Genomic DNA, 27,903 nt, shown 5'->3' with positions numbered 1-27,903 from the left:
AAGCACAACAGGGCTTGTGTTAACACTGGTGAAGGTTATGTACGACGGTGCTTGTCGTAGGCTCTATTCTAAATATGCTCTTAGAGAAATGGTGAGCTTCAGCACGTTTCAGGCTCTGACTCCAAAATGTGAACGACAGAATGAAGATGCTATATTTACAGTGTTTTGAGAACTTTATTTCAGTCTTTCTTCAAAATTTCTAAAGCTAAACTGCATACCACTTACTTGGTAAGCTGAATAATTTTGCAGAGCTCTTTTAAGTTCATCACCTGAAAACAGACCTCCTAACCTGTGGCAAAATCTGGATCATTTTGTAGGTTATTGTTTTCCTTAACACTCATTGTGGTCAGTAGTGTCCCTGTTTTTACTGTTGGTTTTGATGGAGAATGGTGGCATCAGGGACTTGTAAAGCAGGGTCAGAGTTCCTTTAAAGCAGCCCTAAAGGGAGAGGTCCTTTTTGCATGTGTATTCCTGTCCCCCCATTTTCGTTGTCCACTGATGTGAGAAGCGCTTGTGAGGCTGTAGGCTTGGCCTGATCAGGCAAGTCTTCCATCAGGAAGAGGCAGGCAGGAAATCTGCTGTCCTAGATAGTGTAGGCTAAAGGCTGATGGCCGCTTGACATCTGGGGGAAAATGGTTGACTTGCCTTGTGGGTTTATAGGTGCTACACTGGGGAATTTTTTAATATGATACCTAGAGCTACCAGGTTGTGAGACTTCCTACTTCAATGAGAAAGTGATGATACTATTATAATGAAAGTTGTCAGCTGCAATTTCAGTGTTAGTGCTTGAGAGAGCTAATTACTTGCTTTCTACTAAATACAAGCATTGCATTAAATTAAAAATGTGATTTAAACATTTAAAAAATGTTTAAATTTTTTTAAAAATTTTACACATCTAAACATTTAAAAGGAAAATAAGGATTAAAAGGAAAATAAGATTGAGAAACAATATTGTGGTATTACAAAGGAGATGATTCTTCTGTGGGCGATATTGAAGTAGTGGGTACACACCGATGTCAGTGTCAAACTCCACTTGAAAGAGTGTTGACCATGATTCCAGTGTGGTTTTGTGATTTTTTTTTTTTTTTTTTTTTGTTTTTGTTTTTAACATAGGTGTGTGGTAAGGTTTAAGTCATTCTTCAGTTACAGTTGGTTCACACAGGTGGATTTAACAGCGTGGCTGGCAGCCTGTATCTCCAGCACACTTGTGCGCAGCAGGGATGAAACTGAGCAATTTTGGTCTCTCCGTTTCTGCCCGTGAGAATTTTAAAATGTGGGGTGGGCCAAGTAGGATTATTAATGTGAGAACAGGCGGCTGCTGGCTGCTCACTTAACAGCTGTTCCTGGCTGCCAGGAGCGAGGCAGATTAGGCACACATACAGCTTTCCTGTAGTCTTCCCTCCCTCAGCAGAGACGGAATAATTAATCTTTCGTGTTGCAACATTGTCTTACGATCTTACTGCTGATGTTTTTATCTTGCCTGTTCCTGAAATTTTAGACAGTAATTAATATAGTTCATTATTTTCCTAGGATTATGCACTGTTAAATAAGTGGTTTACCTGTGAATAGATCCATGTGGTTCTGGGGACTGCTTATCCTTTTTTGTGCTCTGCTTGGAGACAGAGAGTTTCACTCCAAATGTGATAGGAAGCCTTTTTGTGCCCTGAGACAAAACGTGCTATTGGGCACAAAAACTGTGGACTGATATCTTTTTCAGCCAGAGTGCTGGTGATGGGAATGAAAACTGAGAAATAGGTTGGATAAATTTAAAAATACCCATTTGCCATTCTGGGAAACTTTAAAATTGTTCAGGGATTTTAAAAGTAAAAGAACCCAGCCTGAAACTATTTAACATCTGAGATGTATTTCTTGTGGACTAGACTAAAGCTAAGCCAGCGCAGATCTCTTCTCTACCAAGAAAGGAACAAGGATCATACTGATTCTTCTCCTGTGCATTCCTGCAGTCATAAATTAAAGGCTGCTTCCAGATAATACAATCTAATAGTTATAGACCTATCATCTTATTTCCTCCTACTCCTTCATGGCAGGAGGCTACTAGTTTGTGTAGACTTTCAATGGATACTTGGATCTGTGTCGTTTGATGCGCTCTTGCAAAGTGGAAGGGTTAGCTGTCCAGTCAGAGTGAAAATTATTGTTAATCTTTGAGATTTGAAAATGGGGCACCTTGGTGCTTGAATAGAACTTGCTAAAATAGTTTTTCTAAAACTTGAGTCAGAAAAAAATGTCATTAGTTGGCTAATTAATCTGCTAAAAGCAAAGGCCAGCTTCAGTGAATGTTTCTGGATTGACCTGTAAAGAGTTTTGGTTTGTGCTGGGAAAATATATAAACCCAGTTTCAGAGTTTTAGAAGGCAAAGGAGAAATGTGTACTTTAAACCAGCAGAACTAGTCTAGACTTGTGTAGCTGAACATTGTGATTTGAATATGAGTACTTCTTGGTTTCGTGATGTGACATGTTTTCCAGCCACAACTGAACCTCATAAAACTATGGTATCCTCCATGCAGAATTTAGGGTATGCCTTGCTTTTGTGATGGGTTGAGTTCCTCCTGACTTTGTCCACTGGAGGCATTAACCTCAGTTCAGACCGGGCCCCTGCTTCTGATGCTGTTTCCTGACAGTCCCCTGTCCTGCATGTTGGCTTACACCAGAGTGGCCCGAGCACCTTTTGGGCAGGTGTTAACTGGCAAACATGTTCCAGTGCCCGACAGGGAGCCTGCAACTCTCGTGTGAACTGGAGTGAAAGGCATCTTGTGTGGACATCCGGTGCTCAGATGCAAGGGTTTGGTTTACAGCTCTGTTCCCTTCTGCCCTACTGCCTTGCGTAGACTAGCCTGAGAGAACTTCACCTAGGGAATCAGCAGGAAAAAATACCACCACGTCTCTCTCTTCGTGCATGCTTTCCTCATCTTTTGTTACCTGAAATGAATGTAAAATGGAAGGGGCTTCTGCACCTCACCTGTGTGTAGTCATTTCTCTTGTACAGAGATGAATAGCGCATTTAAGCTAAGCAAACTCCTATTTGATATCAACAGCCTCTGGATCAAATTCTGGAAAAATGTGAAAGAAGCATTGATGTTGCTGTAGCTTTTAAATTCTAGCAGTAATCTTACCCCAAGCTGCCTATTTGTCCCGACTTCTGTTCTTGACCTTGAAGTACAATTGCATTGTACCCTCTTGCCTTTTATGCAGAGAGACCTCCAGATAACATGCGAATATGAAAGTGAAGTGAAAGATTGTACATGTTTTTAGAATGTCCTCCAGCCAATACGCATAGCTGTCATGCGTACCGCACTTCTTTCTTTTATTTAGACACGTGGTAGTGACATATGCATTACCTGCTCTGTCTTCTCTGGTAACCGCCTGATACATTTCACAGCAAGCATTTAAAAACACTGAAAAAGGAGATGGTAGCTTTCTTTGAGCAGTGTGTAGATCTCAAAAATGAACTCAATAAAATGTCAGTGCTCTTGTTTGTTTGTTGTAAAGCTAATTACATCCTGTCAATTTACTTGTAGAATCTTATTAACTGTCTTAATTTGTGAATTGTCAACTGTTCTGCAGTCATGAGACTTTTTCTTGGCTGTTGTGCTGGAGCAGAGCAGCTGGGACTTAGAAGGCCAAAAACATTTGTGTGGTGGCTAAATGTAAGGATGACTCAGCTGAAATTTCTGATGATGTTATGCCGTCAGGGAACTTAATAAGCATGTGGCTCACCCACAGCGTCTCACAGCCGCTGCCTTGTCACGAACAACTTACGTGACCTCTGTGCAGATACGCTAAAACATAATTGGTCATTTTTGTGCTCTGCCAGTGTTAATTTGTTTGAATTGGCTGTATTCAGTTCAGAGATTTTTTTTTTTTCAAAACTGACAAAAATGGGATGACTTTTTTTAATCGAATTTTATTTTCAAAAGAAGTTTTTTAACAAGAACACAACAAAAACAACAAAATATCTTAGTATGCAATGGTCAAATTTAAGGGGAAACCTGCTCTGTGATAAAATAATGTTGTTAGCCTCAAGTTCTATTTTTTGCAAGTTGTATCTTATGTTTCTCTTTAGACCTATTTTCTTTTCTTTGTAATTGTGTTTGAAACTGTTGAATCAGTGGAAGGTGGGGACAAGCAAGGATCAAAGCATGGCAATTCTGAACAGTGGGATCTTGTTCCAGCTTTGATGTTGGAATAGAGGGGTCAGGCACTAGAGCTTCTTTTGGTTCTGTTTCCTTGTCTACAAAATGTGGATAATGGCACTTATTTCTGTGACCAGCTCAGGCTTGTACAGAGGAGAGGGATTGCTGACCGCCATTATGTCCCAGAAGCAGTACTGGTATTCCATGCAGTTGCGAGCTGTGCAACCGTCTGAAAAAATGCTTTGCAACTGAAAATGACACCATGGTTAATAAGCCTTTGGGCGTGGGACTGCTTTTTTTCGCTGTGTGGCTTTTAAACAGAAGCCTGTGAGCTATGCTTTGGCTGCAGCAGCGATATCTCTGTATTGCATCATTCTGTTGGAGAGTCAGAAATCTACAGCACTTGAGAGGAAGTGTCCCTTGTGATAATTTCCTGTAAGAGATTTCCCTAACTCAAGTCAATCATAAATATGGTATGAAAGTTCTTTTTACTAAATAGCCTGTCATTGTAAATAGTCCTTGTACCAGTAATGGAAATGGTGATCACATTTTTGTAAGCTACAGTTCTGGTTTGATTGTACGGAGGTTTATCTTGTTTTTGAGAATTGTGTTGTTTAGAGAAATAGGAAAACACTGAATTATATTGGTTTACATTTTCCTGTTGTGGAGTAGGAAATGGGCTGCAAGGGCAAGCATTTTACTTAGTTCTGTGCCCTGTTGTTATGAATTACCAGAGAGTCTCAGCTGGCTTTGCTGCAGAGAGCTTGGGAGCTAGGAAACCACTTAACAAACAGTGAAGTGACGTTGTCTTGTGCTGTTCGCTTTTACTGTGTGCTGGTTAATGTTTCCACACTGAAATTTGGGAATGCAGTGTGTATGTAAGTATTTATACATACATGCACAGTGGTTATAATGGGAGATAGCTAGCATTGTCACGTTATTTTTCTGCAATGACAATGTCAAAATCCTTGATTAATACTGTTAAAGATCCTGTTAAGTACGCTTAAAGATCCCACTATTATATTTGTGTGAGTGAAGTGTTATGATAGATGTGTATAACCAACAGAAGTGACACTAATGTTGTGAAGGTTTAAAACTTCTGAGCTACAAAAAGTGCAATAAAGTTAGATACATCACAGAGTGGAGCCAGTTTAATACAAGTATAAATACATACGCAGTAAGAGATGCAGATTAAGGCAGATAGTGGTTATTTATTTTTTTTAAATACTGAAGTTTTGAGTTTGCTTTTTCTTTAACTTGATCTGTTTTCTCTCCTAGGATTGGAATCTGACATGGCACACAGAAAATCCAGACTTCACCCAGTGCTTTCAGAACACAGTCCTGGTCTGGATTCCTTGCATTTACCTGTGGGTCTGCTTCCCAGTGTACTTCCTGTACCTTCGTTGTCATGACAGGGGATACATACAAATGTCAAACCTCAACAAAGCGAAAACAGTAAGTGACTTTTTAAAATCAGAACTTACTAAGCTTGTCTGGAAGTTTGAATCTATTCTCAGCTATGTTTTAGCACAGTTTTTGTTGAGCATCAATCTTGGTCTGCGTGCATACTTCAGCTGTAACGTACTTGCTCTACTTGTGTTTGGTTTCCAAGCTTTGTGTTTCCATTGCGCTTTTGTCAGTAGCCTTTCTGAAATTTACTCTGATATAGCAAAAAAGCATGCTGATTCTTTTGTAAGACCAGTTGGAGAAGACTATTTGAAGGCAGCTCAATCTCAAGGCCTTTATTTAAATAATAAAAAAAATTTGTTGTCCTGTCAGCTGGAGCTGCTGCAGGTGTTCTATTCCCCTTCTATTGTGAAATAGGTACTTAATGTTCGCTTACTTTTTCTTTTTCCCTGTAGAATAAGTGAAATGTTTTAAGAAGGACTATAATAGCACGGTGTATTAGAGAGTTTATGTTTGCAATCTGTTATTCAGGAGTGAGATTCACCAGCTTTCTGCTTCATAATACACTGAAATTATATGGTACTAAAAATTAGTAAACATCTTTCTTCTAGTGGGGATCCAATAGGTAAAGCCAAATTACTCTTGTTGTGTATGTTGTAGAAATGCCCAAATCTGGTTATGATTGCTCTTCTACTAACACAACATCTAGTGTTCATGTATGTATTGTGCTGCCTACTCTGTGCGAACTGGTGTATGTAATTCACTTTTGTATTGCAGGCTTTGGGCTTAATACTGTGGATAGTCTGCTGGACAGACCTTTTCTACTCTTTCTGGGAAAGAAGTCTAAATATTTTTCGAGCTCCATTTTTTCTCGTTAGGCCTACAGTATTGGGTGTAACAATGGTAAGTTCTTCTGTTACGGCCTTTGCACGTGCAAAGCCTTAAGTGGTAAGATGCATCTTATCACAGTGTTGTAATTCTTTAAGCATCGGTCTTTACATATAGACTTAATCGCAGCTGAACTGTGAAATACTGACTGTGAAATGTCTGCTTTCATGTAATAAATAAATTGGGAAAAAAATCCCAGCCTAGTTGTACTACGTGTTGCATGTCAGCATGCAAGCCAGCGCTGGTTGTCTTGCCTTATTTTAGTGGGCTCGAGCTACCATTTGTGTACTAGCTTGACTCAAGCATGGGGTGGAGTAACCAAGTCGAGAGGGCTGATGAAACCTAGACGGTACAAATCACAGTGAACTTGATGAAAGACTGTCGAAGGCCTTGCATTGTTAAGTATCTTCTTACAAACTCTCTTGCATGCGACATTATTCAGTGCATGTTTTCTTTGTTACATTTGATGGCACAGTGGGAAATCTTAAATGCCACGAGGCACGCATAGATGTCCCCAGCAAACTCTTGCTACCTAGATGAGCAAGTACTGTCTACTTTCACATCAGTATCTGTACAGCCTGCATTTCAAAGAAAATGTCTTGCTATTCATTTGTTGTCAGTTGCTTTGCATTTGTCAGACTTGGAATGGTAGTGATTGAATGTGATACACAAGGGGGGGATGGGAAGGGACACAGCAAGCCTAGCAGCAATAGCAACAACAAAAAACAAATCAAAAAATCCCAACAGTGCTGAAGGATATTGACAGATGTGAGAGTTGTTAAATAATTAGTAGTCATTTAATAATGCAATTGTCAAGCTTTTGTCAGGCTGATTGAAAATGCAAGTGAGACTACTAAATTGTACCAGCTTCCTAAAGGACTCTGAAAATGCAGAAGTAGAGTAATATTTGGTCAATGTTGTTTGGCATTGTGGCTTGTATGGAAAGAAATCTTTATTTTAAAAAGAATTAGTCAGAAAATACTTGGAAAGGATATGGTGTCACTATAATCGCATGTTGATTTGTGATCTAGAACCAGAAAAGTAAAGAAATAAAGACTGGCAGCTTTTGACAGTGCTTTTGGGTATGTGGCTGTTTACTTCTATGTAATATGTATTCGTTTTCCCTTTTTTGTACATTTCTTATTTTACTGCTCCAGAGAATTTCCTATTTAAACATATTTTTGAATTACTCTTAAGATCTCCAAGTGTCTAGGAGATACTGGATTTGAAATGTTAAATAAATACACTTTAACACAGTGCCTTGTATATGTGTATAACATGTTGTAAAACTTAAAGTTTGTGAATATATTTTTATCTTATTTGTCCACAGTTGCTCGCCACATTTTTGATACAATATGAAAGAATAAAAGGAGTCCAGTCTTCAGGTGTAATGACGATTTTCTGGCTCATCTCATTGTCATGTGCCACAGTCATTTTTAGATCCAAAATAATGCATGCCTTAGATACGGTAAGCCATTGCTAGACTCATTCAGTTGAAAATAATTCCAAAGGCTGCAGTAATAGAGTAGTTGCTTGCTAATTATGCCAGTCAAGTTCGTTAATGATCCATTCAGTGTAACTTCATTCCTTGGGTTATAAAGGCAAAACAAGCAAGACTTAACGTCTCTTGTTTTGAAATACTAGTGAAATCCATAGTGATCTTAACTCTAGCAACAGTTGCCGAGAAAATTCTGCTAGCTGTTCCAGAAAGGGAATGTATCTGCTTGAGTACAATAAAAGTATATAATCTTTGATATGAAACTGTTCTGGGAGTTTACGTCATCTTCCTGTTCATTATGCAGTGGGTTTCCTGAAACGCTTGGTTTGATGGTAATGTGGTCTCATCTGCTGAGACAAAATGAAAGTGTACAAGTGAAATATTTTTGTGTCAGTCTACTTTAAGTAAGGCCACCTCAAATATCAGATTATTTGTGGAGCTGCCTGAAAATGGCCTATCACTTTTATTTCTTGAAACCTTTAAGCCATGTTGTGAATTTTGAGAACTTTCATCCAACTTTTGTCTTTAGCTGTTGGGAGTGGGATTTTATTGGTGGGTGGGTGGGTGGAGGTGTGTGTCCATCCATCGCTGTGCTTTGATTTCTGTGGATTAAGCTTTACGTATCAGTCCCAGTCTAAAAAGTGGAAGAACCTCTGGAATTTGAGCACAATGCACAAACTGTAACGTAAAGTCTGCTCCTCTGATTCTTATTCTCTGTGTGCATACTAGTTAACAGATTTGCTCTGAAAACTCCTTATCCAATGCATAAATGCCTTGCTCCTGTAAAGAATAGCTTGAATTCAAATTAGGGTATGCTGTGTTGGTACAAACTGTGTCTTAAAGAGAACTTCTGTGCAGAAGTTCATGCTCGTGTGTTTGTGGCAGTGATTGAGTAAAAATAAATGGTATCTTTCATCTCCTTCCCTCTCTCTTTACGTTCCCTTTACCAAAATAGACAGTGACGTTTATTTGCATGGGGGTGGGTAGCATAACATTTATGTAGTTGCAGAATTTATGGTAAGGAGCTGTTTTATTTTTAAAAGTAACAAGTTGTTTTAAAGAAATTCCTCAAGCCTCCTAACTGGAATATTATCTTCCTTTGTAGGGTGCTGAAGTGGATGCATTTCGTTATGTCACCTTCTGCATCTATTTCATCCTGTTATTTGTACAGCTCATCCTGTGTTGTTTCCCGGAACGACCACCTTTGTTTTCTGAAACAGTAAATGACCCTGTAAGTGTTGAATCTATACTGAGTGCTGAGTACCATACGTGCAATATTCTGTACAATGAGTTATAGGGCCATAGTCTCCCAGATGCCAAATAATTCAAATTTTGTTGACCTCTCTTGCAGTAGAGTGTTCTTTCTGCTCTTTAGTTGATGATGCAGAAGATGAAGCCCATAATGTGCAAAATAAGGTGGCCTGTATTGAAGAGAAAGAGCAAGAATACTGTTTCAGTCATTCCTGAATAGCATTCCTGAAGGTTAAGTCAAATGTACTTATATTTAGTAGTGCCTTCTGGCAGCCAGTGGGAAATACTCATTTGAAGTGATGTCCTCCTAGTCATCTGATACCATTCAGTAGGCAGTAACTCGTAAGCATGTGTGTTCCCCCTCCTGTTGAAGGTGAGAAAGAGTGTACACCTGGAAAACTTGTGAACCTGGATAGATGAATTTGATTTCCACATTCACCTCTTGTGACAAGCAAGAATTTAACCAGCTCAGTTGCAGGAACAGTTGATGTTAGAGGGTGGTCTGAATGTAGAAGTTTGGTTTTGTCTAGACACGATCTTTTTTGCCAGTGTTCTTAATTAAATGTGCTAGCTATAGGCCATGGATCTGAAGTGACCCAAGGGATGCTGGCTTGTTACACTGCTTGCTGAGCCCCCCGCTAGACCTTCTGAGTCACAGTGCGGTGACACCTGTCACTGCTTGGAGTTTGGATGTGCCAAGTTTCGAAACCTTGGTTCTATATTTTTTTTATAAGGTGTAATCCTGGTTTGATGGATATTAGGTGGCACTGACTCTCAAAGGAAGATGTGAAATGTGTGAGTGGGGGAGATTGCCTTTGTAACTGTGGAAACGGTCCATACCCAGTTGCACGTACTGAATTCCGTGGTTACCCTCTCAGTCAGTATGCAGCGTGCCCGTGGTGCTCTGCATTACCACTGGCAGACTACGTATGTATGCCTGGAGGGAAGAGTATGCTGTTGAGTCTTTGGATACTCTTCATCTTTGGGTTCTTTTCATCTCATTCAAGGATAAAATGTATTTGACAGGATACTGTGGATTTATGGAAACCTTTTCTGCTTTGGTCATGGTTACAATAATTACAAGACCACAGTGGTTAGTTTTGTGTTCAAAGTGTTTCTAGGAGTGTCCCTGGGAAATAGGGCAGACTTCAAATTTTAACCTTCTTCTTTTCATGAGTGGTGTGTTTGCTGAATGTTATGATGGGGAACAAAATGAGTCATGTTTATTTTAAATTCTGGTTTATTCCCTTCTGCCAAGCATTTAGAAACCAGAATGATTGTAAGTCTTGAGTAAAATCTTACTGCAGTGAATAAAAACAGTGAAATTTGCAAGGTGTAAATGCTGTTGTAAGTAGAAGTCAATGTGTTTTGTCTCTTGTTTTCACTTTGTTTAGTTAAGTCCAGACTTGTCACAACTTGTCTTCATTCTATCTGGCATGAATGTCAGTAGGATTAATAGTGCTTTGTGCGATAGCTATTTAATTTTATCAAAAATAGTATTGTTTTAACCGTAATCTAATATGTTTTAATGTTTTCAACTTTTGCTTTATGCAAATGTAGTCCCATTTTGGGTAGTACAAGATCTAGTGCACCCTTGAAATTAGACTTTCCACCTGCAAGTAGATTTTAAAAAGTATAAAGGAAAAAAGTAATGCATAATTCTGTGTAAAGTTCAGAATATTTTGAAATTGTGTTGAAGTTGAAAGTATTCCCTGTATTTGCTGAAGTAGATATCTGTCAGGAATGTTGGCATGGCTGAAGGCTGTAAGTGCCCACCCCCCCACCGCCCCCCTGTTTTTTTTTAACTTCTCTGAGTTTAAAAACTTGTTTATTCGTTTGTCCTGGGTTCGGCCAGGACAGGGTTAATTTTCACCGCACTCCAGGAAGGGGCACAGCCAGGTGGGCTGACACAACCCCAACCTGGCCAACCAGAGCCGGGTATTCCATACCATGTGCGGTCATGCGGGGTTCCGGTGGGGGAGGGGGGCGGCTTGGCGGGAACTCACTTGCGGCTCGGGAGCGCGTGGCGCCGGTTGTGGAGGGTGGCTCTCCGGATTGTGCGGTTCATGTCGTGTTTTTCTCCTGATCTGTATCGTTGTTGTTCCTGTTTCCTCTGTTTGCTGTTCTGTTAAACTGCCCTTATCCCGACCCACCAGTTTCTGCCTGTTTTCTTCCCATTCTCCTCCGCACGCCGGCTGGGGGAGGGGCGGCTGCGTGGCGCTTGTGTTGGCGACGGCAGCCGAAACTAAAACATCATTAAGCAGTGGTGTTGGATTTGCTTGCAATCATTTTGTTGGAAGTGTTGAAATACTTTGGAAATGTGGAATGCTTATTCCCTTTTAAAAAAAAAAAAGCATCTGTCTCTCACGTATTCTTATTGTTCCCTACAAAATTGCACAAAAATTTTGTGTGAAGAAGAGGACATGCTGGAGTCCGTTTCATGTAGCTTGATCACAGCACACTTCAGCATAGCTTAGTGGAGAAGCCAGGTTACACAAACATGAGTTGAAAAATGCAAATCTTGGAAACACTTGGCTCTGGCTGTTTTAATTGCAGTACTCTAATGATGTTTGGTTACTCTTGTAGATGGAAATACCTGAGTTGCTCCCATTATAGTTGATGATAAAAAGCTAGTGGTTTGTATGCCAGAGGAGTGGCTGCTTATAGCATTCTTTAGATGCTGTTCAGAGCAGTGAAAGAGGAAAGGGAGAAATCTGCACTGGAATTTTGCAAGTCAATCACCTTTAGTGCCTCTGAAATTCTTCCAGCCTTCCTTTCTGCTGTTTTAATCCATCCAGATTAGGAGAGGATGTTAACCTCAAGAGTTAGAGTAGTTACAACCGACAGCCATTGCACTGGTTGTAGAACATGAACTAGCTGCGTACCTTTATGGATACTGAAGTTTCCCATGCTTGTCAGATGCAGGGTTTTTAGGGGCTGTTTTGGGATGCTTTTATGGAGTTTACAATTTTTTTTTTTTTTTTCATTTGTGCATTTGTTTTGATAGGGTGACAGCACTTAACTGCTAGAACAGTAGAAGTGAATTAGTTTATGACTGACTCTAAGCCAATTAACATATTTATACTCTTATATGGTAACATGCCTTGTGTTGAAATAGGTAGGCATTGGTCATGACATCTTATGAGATTCTGGCCTGCATTGTCTTACGAAGTTCCCTCAACTATTTGTTGCACTGCTGTTCCTGTGTCCCAGTGGTCTAGTCTGCTGACAGCCCTGAAGCTGTATTTGTGTTTTCTGAACAAGCTTTCAACTGCATAAATTACAAGTTTAGTAATGTGAAAGAAAGACTGTAAACAAAAGGAAATCAAAAGCATCTTTTCTGCTTGGTTTGTTTCTGTTGGCCCTGTATCAGTCACTTTGTATGTGGATTGATTGATTTTTCTCTCCTTTAGAATCCATGTCCAGAGTTCAGTGCTTCTTTCCTCTCCAGAATCACATTCTGGTGGATCACTGGGTAAGATCAAGATGATGCATAAAGCACCAGTTAAAGTTACATAGCATCTTACGATCCTAGTTTCAGAGTTAAATTAGCAATGATCATGCAATGCTAATTTTGATTGTTTTGGTTGGTTTTGTAGAGAGATTAAACTGATTTTTTTTTTTTCAAATTTGATTAATCTTTTTTACTTCCTGTGTAGGGTCTTTGTAATCTTAAATTTTGCCGGTATATATTTAGCATGTTTGCTGAAAGAATGTAACAAAAAAAATTTACTTTGGGAAATATGAGAAGGTAGAGATTATCTGCTGTATTTAGAAACTCAGGCATTCAAAACTATTAGCTCTTTTTGTCCAATAGGTCCTTCTTTATTTTAACTTCGCTTTAGTTATGCTGTATGATTTGATCACAACACGTGCTCTTGTGAGTTGAAACACAGAAATATGTAAAATGGTGTTAGTGTGTAGTTGTGGTTGGTACTTGGCCACAGTTCCCACAGAAAGCTAGATGAAAGGAATTGCATTGTAAAATTAAAGGCTAATGATTTTGAAACTTGGTAGGCGTGGGAATATTAATTGCCTGGCTGATTTTCAAATGAGATCACTTCATCCTTTCTTTTGTTTTCCCTGAAATTTGAATTCAGTGGTGGATACAGGTGTCTAATTCTCACAATAAAGACAGGATGGTGTGTGTTTTTAGCACCTGGACCTGTGTTGCTACAGGTACTAACTCCTGCATGCATTTTTGTGAAGAGCTGGCTCTGTTTTGGGGCTGGATGCAAGGACCACTGTCATATGTATATGTATATATACACACACGTATCTCTAGTGTTCTTAAACGTAGTGCTGATTCTAATACAGGTTGATGGTTCGGGGTTATCAGAGACCTTTGGAAGCCAAGGATTTGTGGTCATTAAATAAAGAGGACAAATCGGAGGAGATAGTGCCGGATTTGGCTAGAAATTGGGCAAAAGAGTGGGCAAAGACCAAGAGGTAAGTTCAGTTATTCTGGCTGGCAGTTCTTCCAAGATGCGGAGGTTCAAAAGCTCAAGTTTCTCAGCCTCTGCTTGGAGGTGTTTGTCATCTGTTACCAAGTGTGCTGTTGTAAGGCCGAAGAGGCAGCTCTGTATTTGTCCTTAAGTGCATACACAACAGGAACCAAGTAGGGTGTTGGGTGTCTGTTTTATGAAGAGCTTCATCAAGTTTCCCATACTCTTTCATGATCCAAAGCTGATCATTGTTACTTTTGATGTGTGGGTTTTGCCTGGGGAGGGAATCTTGTCATATGGTCAAACTCCAGTCACATAATTTAGGAGCTTGGGCTCCCTCTATGGTTAGTGAAGCCTCAGGAGGGCAGTTGAGGGTGTAAAAGTGAGAAGCTTATTTCTTTCCTTTGACTATATAGGGAGCCTGGGCATCTAAGCCAGTTGACTAAAATTAGAAAGACTGCATGCCTGCAGTTTCCATCCTACTTTCATCATCCTTCATTGCAGCAAATAGAAGCACCTTTTCATTGAAGGAAAATTGCTTGCTTGCGTACACAGTGTATTTTTGCATACAGCTTGTCCTCAGAAGCTTGGAAGTATGTAGTTTGGCGTAAGCCAGATGTATGAAATGAATGTGTTCAGTCCATTGGGGGGTGACTTGGCATAAATCTGACTGCAATCTTTTAACTCTGGTGGTACAGTGAGGCATTGATTTTTATGGAAGTTCAGCATACTTGGTTCTATAATAATAACGTCCTTTGCTCTGTAAATTTAACGCATGTTACAGCCCTATTCCTCATTCCCCAGGACAGACCTGTTGTGGACGAATGTTACCTATCCCTACAAAGACCACCATTTCTCAATGGCCAGTTCATTTAGCTATGGTTGTATGATTAAAGAGATGTTTCATTGACAGTAAAACCCAGTTAAACTATTAACAAGGGCAATAAACAGCTTATAAACATCTGATTTGTATACTTGCATTTTTCCAGTTGGTTTTATGCTTGAATAAAGGCTACATTATAGATCTATTCTTATTTCAGGCAACCATTAAACATGTTATACTCGCCCCAAAAGCAGCAAAAATCAAGCGACTCAAATGGTGATGTGACAGAAGAGGCTGAAGCTTTGATTGTAAAACCATCTCAGAAGAGCTCTGAAGCATCTTTATTCAAGGTGTTATATAAAACTTTTGGACCATATTTTCTCATGAGCTTCCTGTTTAAAGCTGCACATGATCTCTTGATGTTTGCAGGCCCAGAAATTCTGAAGTAAGACCTAGATACTTTATTATTGCATTAAAAGTATGCAGATAGAATTTAAAACACACTGATATTTCACTCACCAAGTTGCTTTGCCTTCACCTGGTTCAGTGGGGAAGAGTTATCATGCAAGTTGAGACCACGCACACAGATGATTTTGATCCATTCGTCCCAAATTAGAACATCATGCATTAAATGTTTGACTTTTTGCGTTCCTTTCCAACACTAGGAAGGCCAGGCGGGAACATAATCAACGGTAGCGGGAGTTTGTTTAATTCTAACCTGTAATAATTGTGAGGCTACAAGTCTCAGTATGTGAAGCAACAGAGAGCTAAGAGGGCAGAAGCAGTTGTATTGCTTTAACGTGAGAAGTAAAACAACTGTAAGCTTTTGTGTTTTAGTTGGAGAGAGCACAAGACTTTAGTGTAGCTCCAAGAGAATGCTGTATGTGTAAGGTATGTGATACTTGGTGTTTGAAAGTATTACATTATTAGGATGAGGGAGTGATGTGTGCTGGTATAAAATGATCTCAAGTTTCTAAGAAGTTTGCTGAACGAATTTGTCGAAGTTTGGTACTTTGTGTGTTTTCATGACCCATATAATGTTTGGAATAATCTAAGGTTGTAACCCTGACACTTCATTTTGATTTGCGTATATCAAGAGAACTAATTCCTCTCTCCACAGATTGCTAATCAACTTTGTAAATAACAAAGCTGCCCCAAACTGGCAAGGCTACTTTTATACAGGACTGCTGTTTATTTGTGCCTGTCTTCAGACACTGATTCTTCACCAGTACTTTCATATTTGCTTTGTAACTGGAATGAGGCTCAAAACAGCTATTGTTGGTGTAATTTATCGAAAGGTAGGTGTTTCTTTAGATATAGAACAGTACCTCTCGGTCGCTGTGCAAATGCATTACTTAAGTCTGAATAATTAAAAGTAGTTAGGAGACTCTGGTAGGCTGGTTGCGAACTCTTAATAGAAATAAGAGAGCATCTAATTTATAAATAAGAGCCTGTAAGACAGAGCAATTTTCTAATTTACTAGTTAAAGTCCAGGCACTTTCTTCCTCCTGCCGAACAAGAAACCTTATCTCATTTAGACTAGGGGTGTGAAACTGCTTCAGCTTGTGTAGAAATTAAGATACGTCTGCATTTACAGCTTCATGTGAGACTTGGCAGCAGTGCCACCTGATTTTGGAATAAGCTTTAGAACGCTGTGGAGTGATTGCTCTATGTGAGAAAAGTGAAGTGAAGGTTCTGCTTCTTGGACTAAAAAACAAAACAAGCAAACAGTAACCCTCCAAGCAATAAAACCACCAACCAACCCTGACCCCAAAGACTGCTTATTGTCTTTAATTCTCTGTTAGTTTAAACCCAGGTGCTTGCTTCAAACTATACAACTTGCATTTTGTAACATGTGCAGGGTAAACAGAATATGGGGTAGGAAAAGGATTACTTGTAATTTTAAAGATGAAGCTCTGTAAAGCAGTTGAATTCTGTGGAGAAAATGCAAAAGAGTAAGTCTTCATGTTGCCTTAATTGCTTATTTTTAATCTGCACCTAGGCACTTGTTATCACAAATTCTGCTAGAAAAACTTCTACTGTGGGTGAGATTGTGAATCTAATGTCTGTGGATGCTCAGAGATTTATGGACTTGGCTACCTATATAAACATGATTTGGTCTGCACCTCTCCAGGTGATATTAGCACTGTACTTATTGTGGCAGGTGAGTATTGTGTGTTGTTTCCTATTTTGACTTTGGCAATGTGCTGCTTCCTGTGGTCATGACCACAGACAGCTGTTGTTCAGACCACTGGAAGGTTTACAGTAGTGTGGAGAAAATGCTATTTGTTTAGAAGCCATTCAGAGCTGCCAAGAAGAGTAAGGCAGGATATCCTGAATTTGCATATCGGAGTGCATGTTGGAAGGGTGCACATGGGACCTACTATCTTTTGGGGGGCTGCAGCACCTGTAGTATCTCACTTGTCACTTGATTTAACGGAAAGTGGTCTTGGTTCTGCGCTCTGAGAGGCACCAAGTGAGATGTTTGCTAATTCTAGTCCAGATAGTCACCCGGCTGACTCTTCCCGACCTCACTGTAAATCAAAAAGGCAATGAAATTCCCCAAGAAGTCGGTCACTCCCTGCATGGGTGTCTACTTCAGAAGAACACACAAACCATCAAAAACTGGAAAACATTAAACGATATCTGTGTGTGTGTATAGACAGATACACATATATAGAGATTGATCTATATCTTTATATACCTCTCTATATGGGGGCTGTATATGTATGTTTGTTTCAAAAATCAAATCACATAAACATCAACGCAAGACCCCTCTTGATCCTCCTCTTCTTCCCCCAAGCTGTTCTTGAAAAGGGAAGAAGAGGTTGAAAAGCTGTTGCAGAATGCTTTTCTGTAGCATATGTGGTGGTTTGACCCAAGTTTTTTAAAAATGAGTTTGAATACATGTTTACAATTAAGTACTTTTCAGAATTTAGGTCCTTCAGTGCTGGCAGGTGTGGCTGTCATGATCCTTCTGGTTCCAATAAATGCTGTGATGGCAATGAAGACAAAAACCTATCAGGTTAGAACCTTTATACATGTGACAGAGTCGTTTTAAGAAACATGTTCTGTTCTTTGACTTACTCCTGAGGTTTGCCTTTGTAAATTTTTTCCCCTTCATTTATCCCTTAAAAAAAAGGGAAGGGAAAGAAAGGTCGGGGTGGTGTGTATGCAGAATAAACAAACTCACTTATTTTTCAGCCTTACCATGTATCTGTACATAATGGTTTAAAAATTTTGCAGTAGTTAGGACCAAGGTAGCAGGTTAGTCAGATTCATTAAATGCCTGGTGATTGAATGGGAATTAATTTAGTTTTTAACTTGCCACCTAAGAACTAAAGCACAAATTTAAACTACTGTCTGCCTGAATGAGTGAAATACACTTCGAGGATGGTGGTTGCAGTGTTAAGGGGTGTATGAGTGTGATTTGTTCTTGGTGGTGCTTTTTTTGTGTTCCCCCCCGCGGAGGGTTGAGGAGGGAGAAGTCTTAGTTGCTGGCAGTTCGCCATCCCTAGTCGATTTAGTTTAACGGGGATCAGTTTGTTACAGAGAGCGAGCATAAATAAATGTGGACTCAAACTCATTTACCAAGTGTCAGAGGAGTTTGATTTATTTAAATTAAACCTTTTAGATCTAGATGTTCATCAAAATATACCACAGCATTTGGTTCCTACATGGGAGAAGTAGGGATATCTAGCCTGCCACTGGTAACAGCTGTCAGATCGCTGTACCAGTGCAGTCTACTGACTCTACCTAGTGCTGAGTCAGAACATCATTTCAGCTTTGCACCATCCTCGTTGAAACACTCTATGAAGATGGAAAATTCTGAAGGACGGACTTCTTACAGCTGAATGGAAAGCTTTTTGCCTTAGTGCACCATCAGAAAGCCATTGGTAGTGCTGAAAATAAAGCAAAACCAGGTTTGGTCTAAGGTTAGATGCAAACTGCTCATCACTGAAGCTTGATTATAGTGGCTGATTTTTCAACTGCATATTGTACCTGGGAGGAACCTTTGTCCCAGGGCTCCCTGATGCAGGGTTAGTCCCACTTAAACCAGTGCCACAATTGTTTTGATCTTGGTTTGGATTTTTGGTTGCAGGAAGCATTATTTTAATTGGTTTAAAACATCTTGTAATTCTGCATGTTTGTTTGTTGAGCTAGCACCTCAGATTTCCTGCTTGGGAAGCTAGTAAGCTTTTGATGATAATGAGGTAAATTTTGCCATTGCTAAATACTAAGCTCAAAACTTTGTGGGTCTGCCAACTATTGTCCTCTGCTAATTATTTTTTTTGCAATGTTGTTTTTAGGTGGCTCAAATGAAGAGCAAAGACAACAGAATTAAGCTGATGAATGAAATTCTCAATGGAATTAAAGTTCTGAAACTTTATGCTTGGGAATTAGCATTCAGAGAGAAGGTATTAGAGATCAGACAGAAAGAACTCAAAGTCCTAAAAAAATCCGCTTACCTTGCTGCAATGGCAACCTTCACTTGGGTTTGTGCTCCTTTTTTGGTAAGTGAAGCAAATCTAGAAGTCTGCTCTCCTGGTTGGGATCATGCTTTCCGAGGCAATGCTTGAGATCTTGTTTAGGTTTTGTTTTTTAATGAGTGGAAGAGTCAGAATGCCCTCTGCAGCGGTGGGAAATTGAATGCTTATGTCTCCCCTTCTCTGTAAAGAGGCACTGCTGTGTTCTTGGAAACTTAGTAACATCAAAGTTGGATGTATTTTGAAAGTTAATGGCCAAATTATTTAAAAATAAAAACTTCTTCTGCATCTCCCTGTATTTTTGGTGTTGTACTTGAGGAACCTAAGGTTAGATGTACTGTCAGAAGAGGTTACTAATGTGCACAGTACTCTCCAGGTGGTAGCTGTGACTGTCAGAGTAAAACTTCCCTCATTTCAGCAGGTCCTTAGATAAGAGTCCTTGATCGAATGGGACATCATGCACCAGGCGTACCTTATGCTGGGGTTCTTCCAGCACCTGTTTAAGAACAATATGGAGAGGTAAAGGGATTGCATACCCTGGGATTGGTTTAAATTCTTATTTGAAAAAAATACAACTATTCTTGATATGTGAAACATCCCCACTGTGTTTGTGGTTACCTTACATTTAAACTAATAAAAGGGAGAGAAGGGTGAGGTCACATCAGAATTGCTTCAGACCCTATTAGAACAAGTGGCCATCGCTCATGGGTGCAGAGGCAAATAAAAGCCATGACTGCATTAGGATAAAATATGTGCCATTCCAGCTGAAGGTGTTTAAGTTTGCTTTCCAGTCTCAGATTCCTTCCCTGCAAACATTTTTAGTGTTTACATTATGTTTTGGGTATGATGAAAGGCAGAAGAAGCATTGCCCTGGGTAGGAAACATGAGCTAGATTCTTAAGTCAATGCTTTTCTAAAAGAAGTTGAAGATGGTTTTAATAGAAATACATTATTAAATGAAGTTTCTAAATAAAACTCTGCAGGTGGACTCCTTAGTGCCGTTCTGTGGAGTCTGAGAAAATATTTGCTTGATGAGTAGCTCTGTTTCAGCGCACATTGTGAATGTGTAGCAGTGGTCCTACACCTCGGGGGATTTGCCACTGGGGCAGAATCGGTACAACCCGAAGCGCAAGGCTACTGTTTAGCATCCTGTTTCTTGGATTTTTGTTGTGTCTCTTCTGAGCTTCTGATTAAAGAATTATTGCAAGTGCCTACGTGAAAGCACCTTTGACATGCAAAACTCTGTTTCTCCCACTCCTCCTCCTGTTTCCGTGGCCAGGGCTCTTTAAAACATTGTTTAATAATGGTGTCGGGAAACTATTCATTTTGCAGTACCTCCCCTACTGCTGTGTGTACTGCTAAGGGTGTAGTTCAGGCTAATGGCTGGTAACACAGAGTGCAGACACACTGCTTGTGAGGTTATTCTTTGGACCCTGTCTTGTTTTTGGTCTCTGTGGGAGGGCTTTTTCCTGGGATATGGTTGTCCAAACTAAGGATTGTACAACCAAGCTACTGTACCAGATGCAGCTGAGTCAGCCACCCTACAAAGAACAATATATGTCTTCACAGCAGTCAGATTTTTAACAGAAATACTAATGTCTTCAGTGGCTGCTGTGCTTAGATGAGGCTGTTCCTTGGGCATTTGAGCTAATTGTTTCAAGTCTTGTGCGAGGGGGAATGCCAAAGGCTAGCCTACCTTGATTTCTTTTTTGAAATGGCAGTCTCTGGGAAAGAGTTGCTGGATGTTGCGATATACTGAAGTATAAGTGTTGTTACCATGGAAGAAGACACTGTGAAGGCAATATATCTGAAAGTGAACATTTGGTTTTACTCAGTTTACTTTAATTTTTCTGTAATTTAATGAATACCTTTTTAAAAAATGGAAGTAAGTATATGGATTTTTTGCATTATTTTTATACCTTATGATTGATGATAACAACGGTTCCATGTCATTTTCTTGTTCAACATGGATCTTAAGCTTTTCTGTTGTGAACTGTTTAGTTACGATAAGGCTTCATCTTTGTAATGCAGTAACGTTTCAAGTTTCTCGGAAAATCAGTCTGTCCATGATAAAGTGGGCTGTACTTGGAAATCTAGGCTTGTGGTAGTCTCTACAAAACATAAAATGGGTTAGCATTGGGGTGTTTCTAACTTTTCTGTTTATGCTACTGATCCAATATGTGGTACCACGGGGGGAGTGCCTTAAAACAGGAGACCAACAAGAAAGACTAGTTATCATTGCTCCCCTTCTCCTGAAGCGTGACCATAAATAGCCTGGGACGTTTGTGGTTTCACCCTTGCTGTGTTAAGAAAGTGGGCACTTGACACCTTTCCAAGAGGAGCTGTCAACTTCTTTTTACAACAATAGATTTAAATCAAATGTTTGTTTTGCAAAAAGCATTATCAGGAACAAGGAAGTTACCCGAGCATGACTCCTGAGTTAGTGGCTTTAAAAAATGTTGCCCTAACTGTGACCGTTACACTTTATTTCAGGTTGCCTTGTCCACATTTGCTGTGTACGTCACGATAGACAAGAACAACATCTTGGACGCTCAGAAGGCGTTTGTTTCCCTAGCATTATTCAACATCCTCAGGTTTCCATTAAACATGCTTCCTATGGTTATCAGCAGCATAGTAGAAGTAAGACTTCCGTCATTAATGGGTGTTTCTGCACAGAAGTAGCCACTGGGTGGAAGGATTACATTCCTGTGCTTAGGGAATGTCTGCTGATGAAATTCAGCCACCTCAGAAATGCAGCTTTGCATCTTCTGTGTGTTAAAAGCTGTGCAAGCAAAATTATCAATCCCAGATATGGTGGATGGGTGTTCCTGAAATCAACCATATTTCTTGGGGTTTGGCAAAAGCAAGTTTGATGCCTATCCGAGATGCTATGCAATGGATTGAAGGAGGGATTAGGAGTGCATAATAATGATGTAATGTATAAGTGGTGCAAAGCAACAAGCTCTTAAATATAATGAGCAGAGCATGAGGCAGTTTTGCATCCCTTTCCCATGCAGGCCAGTGTCTCCCTGAAGCGCCTTAGGGTGTTCCTGTCTCATGAAGAGTTAGATCCAGACAGCATAATCAGGGGTCCCGTCACGGACGGTGAGTTTCTTTTCCTGTTGAAAATCAGTGCATGCCAGGCTTCGCAGCATTTCTTTTGCTTTCTGTAACAAATTTACTGCATTTTGGTGGATTCCACTGATAAATTTTAGCCAGAAAGCAGAGAAAGGAGTTTGTAAAATGAAAATTATGTAAAGTTTCTACCACCTTTTCAAGTAACTTCTTTCCTCCCTCCAGCTCCTGTGTCCGAACTACAAAATGGTTGCATCCAGATATGGATGGTTGCTTTAAAAATTACTTGTTAGACTGTCTTAAGTGTAGCCATTTGAAATTTGTAGGCAGATAACAGAATGATAATTAATGCTGTGCCACAGCCCAGCGTTTTGGAGAACGGTCATGCAACACTTCGTACCCTTGAAGGAGAAAGGATAAGTCCCAGGTCTGGCAAATGCCTCTGCTTTCTGTTTTGTGCAAAGAGCGTTACTCCCAGTGTCACTCTCACTGTATCCAGTGTTGCTGGTCTACTTACATAGACCCATTTAGGAGACAGAAAAGCATGAATGCACATTTACTGAAAAACTACTGCCCTTTTTCTTCCAAAATAAAACTTGAATTCAACTACGTCAGTAATTTCTAAATTATTTTTCTTTCTTCCTTTTTACAAAGATGGTGAAATTTCCATCACTCCCTCTCATGCAATTAGTTGAGCTCTGTATCATTTTAGCCCCTTGGCTTTCTGGTAAGCAGTCATCTGCTGTATTTCTTACCCCCCCCCCCCGCCTCTGTTTTCCTTTTGGCACTGTCTCCTTCCCTTTCTCAGTTGATAATCATGAATACATTGCTCACAAATCTTTAGTGTGGAATTTTTCTTTTTTTTGGTCCATAATGTGGTGTGCTTGCATACTAATGTAAATATTTACATAGGCTCAGTATTTACTGCATACTTTATTGAATCAGGAGTGGTATATTTTGATTTGTCACTTAAAAATCTACAGATGCCAGTACCTTTCACTGAAAAATATTTTTGGTTGAAGTTATTTTATTTGGTAGTTTGATTAATTTTCCCCTATTGTTCTTTTAGTAACTTGGCTTCACAAATAGAATTGGCAGTTTAGCTAATGCTTCAATTGAAGCACAAGTCAGATTGAGTCTGCTAGTTTCTTGAGCTGACTTTACAGTGCCGCAGTGGCGTTGCTGGATAAAGGAGGATGCAGATGAAGAAGTCCGGATCTTTGTATAGTTGATATTCACGTACCTCCTGGTTACTGAATAAGTATAACCTCAGAACCTCTGCTGTCTTCATAGATTCAGTAAAAGCAGAATACAAGCTTTTGGTAAGCAGTGGGTTGTTATTCTGCTGGAAAAGTAGCTCTATACCTCTGCCTATGTGTGCTTAGATTGACTTCTGTGGCATGATTCAGAGCATAGAATTTAGCTGCTTGCATTGGCACTTTTATAAATGTGAGTTTTCTGTTTGTCAGCTGAAGGAAACATTGTTGTAAAGAATGCAACATTTAGCTGGTCCAAAAATGATCCTCCTTCACTGAACAGGTAAGAATTAGTACCCTCTGTTCCGCTCTGTAATCTTACTGCATCATAAATGATCTATATTAGAATTATAAAATCTCTATGCAGAAGAGTTTCTTGTCTTAAAGAGAACAAATAGCAAAGAGGAGAACAAATAACATTTGTTCTAGATATGTGTTGTTTTTTTTTTTTAAACCAAGGGCTTCACGAACTAGAGGAATTTACAAAGTGTGTTGTATGTATGGAATGCATAAAGAGGAGTAGCAAGAGGTATAACGGGAAGAGAGAAAGCCTCAGAGATTTCAAGCTCTTGCTATATGCTGCAGATGGGATGAGCTCCATCTAGAGGATGCAGCCAGATTAGCCCTTCGTAATTATCCCTAGTCCCTCATGTCTGCACAAATGTCTTCAGAGTCTTCCTTTTAAAATCTTATTTTTGCTAAACTGTAGCGATCCTCGATTGCTGTGCTGGAGGAAACTAGTGAAGAACCTTGCACATGGTATGACTAACAAAGTAACTGGGGTGATGCAGCTACAAGCAATGTCTTCCCTGCACCCTGTTCCCTTCCTTAATTTTGGCTTCTCTTTCTTGGGCCTTAAATTGCATGTTGTTTGGGACAAGGGTGCTGTTTGAGAAGCATCCATTGGAATTTATATTTGTATTCACAGAACATTTGAGAGAAGTATTGGACAGGTAGTGTCACAGTGGCGCTGGTTTTTTTTTCTTTTTTCTTCCATATTTGACTAATTACATATTAAGATGCTATATCCTAAGTATTGGAAGAGGTGGGTGCTTTCTGAATGAGAAGTCTGCATTTTCAAACAGTTAAAGTTTCTGTGCTGTGTCAGCATTTGCAGTGGGTGTTCACATTGTATCTGGCTTTATATGGGCTGTTCTATAGGCTGTTTAACTACTGCGATGTGCCAGCAAGCAAGGCTGAATGATGTGTGCTTTATTTCAGCATTAATTTCACTGTTCCTGAAGGCTCCTTGGTAGCTGTTGTTGGTCAGGTCGGCTGTGGAAAGTCTTCATTGCTGTCTGCATTACTTGGGGAGATGGACAAAAAGGAAGGCTACGTGGTTGTCAAGGTGTGATGTGTCTAAAGAATTGTTCAGCTATTTGTGGGTATTGCCGGAGGGATTCTAGATTTCCAAGTGATGTAAAGAGGAGAAGAGACAACCTTTCAAATTAATCTGTTTATTTGGCCTGATTTTGTGGCAAGCCATGTATATGCCTTAGCCTGCACTCTGTGTAATTGCCTGTTAAACCTTGACCCAGCAACTTCTAAATCTGTTGGTTTTGGATTTACCCAGATTGACAGAATGATGGAGATCTCAAAAATAAGTATTCTGGTGAGTCTTGTTGGCAGCCAGGTATGAGGTGGGAAGACCCTATTATACATGCTACAGACTGAGGAAGAGCAGTATTGGTTCATACCTTCTTAGACATGAGATAATTGCAAGGAGACAGGGTACACTTAGATACCCAAACATGGGAAAAGCTGTTGTTGTAGCTGATAATTTCTTACACATCAGATTTGCAAGAGCTCACAAAGGAAAAATGACCTGGAAGTAAGTAACTAAGTGAAAAGTTCTTGTTTGGGATTTTGCTGCTGCTGTAACGTATGGAAAGCAAATTTTTTTAAAGAGCAAAACAAATATATTGCATTGAAAAGAATGCACGTTTGGTCACCTTTGAAATTGTTCTGGAAAAATAAAGTAGGTGAGATACGAATCACTGATTATTTGTGCAGAAAGAGAAGGCAGAATTAATCTTCGAAGCAAAATACTTTGCAGTAGCTCAGTCTCTTCCTTTGAAGTGACTTTTGCATAAAAACTACTCTCTGCAGAAATCTCTTGGAAGCGATACAGTTGTTACACACATACGTTCCAGATTAAATTGTTTTATGCAGAACAATTTATAACTATATGAAAGAACTAATGACTTTTGACATTCAGTAATTGTGCGAACATATTCTCTAAACAAATGTTTCCTCCAAATTTACGCTAGAGGATTGTATTTTGTTTGAAGTCCTTCATTTTTCACCAACACACTTTGGTACATTCACTTGTAGAGGGGATTATAACAGTAACATTTTGGAGGAGGTGGTAGGCGGTAGCCCAAGAACTACTTTGTGCAGTTTTGAAATGATCATTGGCAATTTGTGAGGTGATTAGCACTGCCCGCCTTAGAAAACCCTGCTGTGCTTTGACTTTGTGTGCAGACTTTTAGATGACAGTACTGAATAAGGAACTTTATTTTTCTTGCAGGGCTCAGTAGCCTATGTTCCTCAGCAAGCCTGGGTCCAAAATGCAACTCTGGAAGATAACATTATCTTTGGAAGGGAGATGAATGAGAGCCGGTACAAGCGTGTGATTGAGGCTTGTGCACTGCTGCCTGATATAGAGATTCTTCCTATGGGTGACAAAACAGAAATAGGAGAAAAGGTATTTAAATACCCGCTCTACTGTAACAGTGCTATTGCTTGTAGTTAAGGCCGTAAGACTTCTACTTAATCTTAAAGTTGCATTGAATTTAGAACATTCAGAGCAGAAATCCCCTAGAAGTAAGAGGCAAATTTGAACAAATTGGCAAATTTGGTCTCCTTACCTTTAAGCCTCAAAGGGGAGGAAAATTGTCCACAATTACAAATTGCAAAAGCATCTTGCAATGACAGTTTTTAGTAATTTATAAGTTGCCATGGGCATAGAGCAGAAAAATGTATGGAAACAGGAAGAGAAGAATCTTCTGAACATTTCAGTTTTGTGTAAAACAAACACATGGCCCCCCCAAACTGCAAAAAGCAAACCACAAAGCAATCACCACTCCAAAACTGGCACTTGGTTGCAAAAGTATGTGTGGTGTGGGATTTAGAAACTTGCATAGGTGTTTGTAATGCTGTTGTGGTAATGAAACTACTCGTGATGGAGATCCGTTTCATACGATGTTGAAATTTCTGTTTTGCATAAAACACCTATGACGTGTCTTTCACAAACTGTAGCAAGTTGTCTCTTTTCAGCTGTAAATAAAGGATAATATTTTCTTGTTTCCCCAGGGTGTGAATTTGTCTGGAGGACAGAAACAGCGAGTCAGTCTTGCTCGGGCCATTTACTGTAATGCAGATGTCTATTTATTTGATGATCCTTTATCAGCTGTTGACGCTCATGTTGGGAAACATATTTTTGAAAAAGTTATTGGACCAAAAGGAATCCTGAAAAGTAAAGTATGTTGTAGTGAGATACTTGCCTCTAGAGAACGATTTGGTTTTCTTTGAGTTCAAGTGATTCCAAGGTTGTCAAGTTGCATATTCAGACTTTTGTTTCAAACATCTGAAAAATAAAAGGATCCTGCTGAGATTTTCAGAGGACTTTTATAAAACACTGGGTTTTTATAATGAAGTGTGTTGTTTTTTTTTTTCTTTTGCTGTAGACACGGGTTTTGGTAACCCATGCAATCAACTATCTGCCTCAGATGGATACAATTCTGGTAATGACTGACGGAGAAATCTCTGAGATGGGCTCCTATCACGAGCTGCTGAAGCAGGATGGGGCTTTTGCTGGGTTTCTTCGTACATACGCTAATGCTGAACAGAGCATCGAGAACAGCGGTAAACTTACAAATAAATTCTCTTGGGATAAGCTTGTGTGGCATGTTAAGGGAGTCATGTTAAAGGAAAAACATCACTAGTGGAAGGAAAGTTAAAATAAATTACTGTTTCTTAGGACATACCTGTAGATAGAGGTGCTTATTTCTTGAGGGGATTGAAGGCTGTGAGATGAAAGACACATTCTTTCTTAAAATTTAGGAAAATGTGGAGCAGATCTGTAGTAAAATTTCCTCTCACTTAGGGCAAAATTCGGATGCTTATGAGATCAAGTAAAAGCTGCCTGGGGTTTATACACCCTTCTTGTGCTTATTAGGGAGTGTCTTCTTTATGCATATAATTTCTTTGTGGATGGGGAGGAGGAAGCAGCAGCTCATTTTCCTACCTGGTGTCCCTGACTCCTGCTTTTGCTTTACAAAACAGCTGTAGAGTTGCACTGAGATAGGAATATACTTTAGATTTATTTTTTTTTCTTAACCTGCAGACAGTTGCAGTATTGGATTTTAATAAGGGAACTAAATCTCTTGCCTCCAGCCCATTTTCTTCAGCAGCTTTCCTGTGGTGATTTCCAGACACTCCTCCATATGCTTATGCTGAAAAGTACTTGCACTATGCTGACTGGGGTTAAGTTGTTGGCATGTGCTTGAGGCCTCTTTGGTAGCGAATGCCTGCTGCTGAGTGCTGCAGAGCAGGCTCTCCAGAATAAGGAAGGGGCTGAGCCCACTTTCCCCTTGCTCTTCCCATTGGAAAACCCTTGGT

General features: G+C 39.7%; 1 protein-coding gene across 1 annotated transcript in view; it reads left to right on the top strand.

Annotated features, from left to right (window-relative positions):
• The window catches only part of LOC104331056 (ATP binding cassette subfamily C member 1 (ABCC1 blood group)), a 55,305-nt gene that overhangs the window by 7,361 nt on the left and 20,041 nt on the right, over positions 1-27,903 (top strand). Inside the window, exons 2-19 of the mRNA XM_075436960.1 lie at positions 5,430-5,606; positions 6,336-6,461; positions 7,777-7,914; positions 9,050-9,175; positions 12,609-12,670; positions 13,513-13,644; positions 14,681-14,908; positions 15,584-15,761; positions 16,466-16,627; positions 17,396-17,488; positions 18,774-18,977; positions 21,443-21,589; positions 21,967-22,054; positions 23,494-23,563; positions 24,502-24,628; positions 25,811-25,987; positions 26,596-26,763; positions 26,970-27,147. Coding sequence (XP_075293075.1) covers positions 5,430-5,606; positions 6,336-6,461; positions 7,777-7,914; positions 9,050-9,175; positions 12,609-12,670; positions 13,513-13,644; positions 14,681-14,908; positions 15,584-15,761; positions 16,466-16,627; positions 17,396-17,488; positions 18,774-18,977; positions 21,443-21,589; positions 21,967-22,054; positions 23,494-23,563; positions 24,502-24,628; positions 25,811-25,987; positions 26,596-26,763; positions 26,970-27,147 — 2,581 coding nt within the window. The remainder of the gene's footprint in view (positions 1-5,429; positions 5,607-6,335; positions 6,462-7,776; positions 7,915-9,049; positions 9,176-12,608; positions 12,671-13,512; positions 13,645-14,680; positions 14,909-15,583; positions 15,762-16,465; positions 16,628-17,395; positions 17,489-18,773; positions 18,978-21,442; positions 21,590-21,966; positions 22,055-23,493; positions 23,564-24,501; positions 24,629-25,810; positions 25,988-26,595; positions 26,764-26,969; positions 27,148-27,903) is intronic.

This window comes from Opisthocomus hoazin, chromosome 15 (genome assembly GCF_030867145.1).
Source record: "Opisthocomus hoazin isolate bOpiHoa1 chromosome 15, bOpiHoa1.hap1, whole genome shotgun sequence".
Classification (NCBI taxonomy): Eukaryota; Metazoa; Chordata; class Aves; order Opisthocomiformes; family Opisthocomidae; genus Opisthocomus; species Opisthocomus hoazin.
The sequence above is the reverse complement of the archived record's forward strand: the minus strand, read 5'-3'. Positions and strand labels throughout refer to the sequence as shown.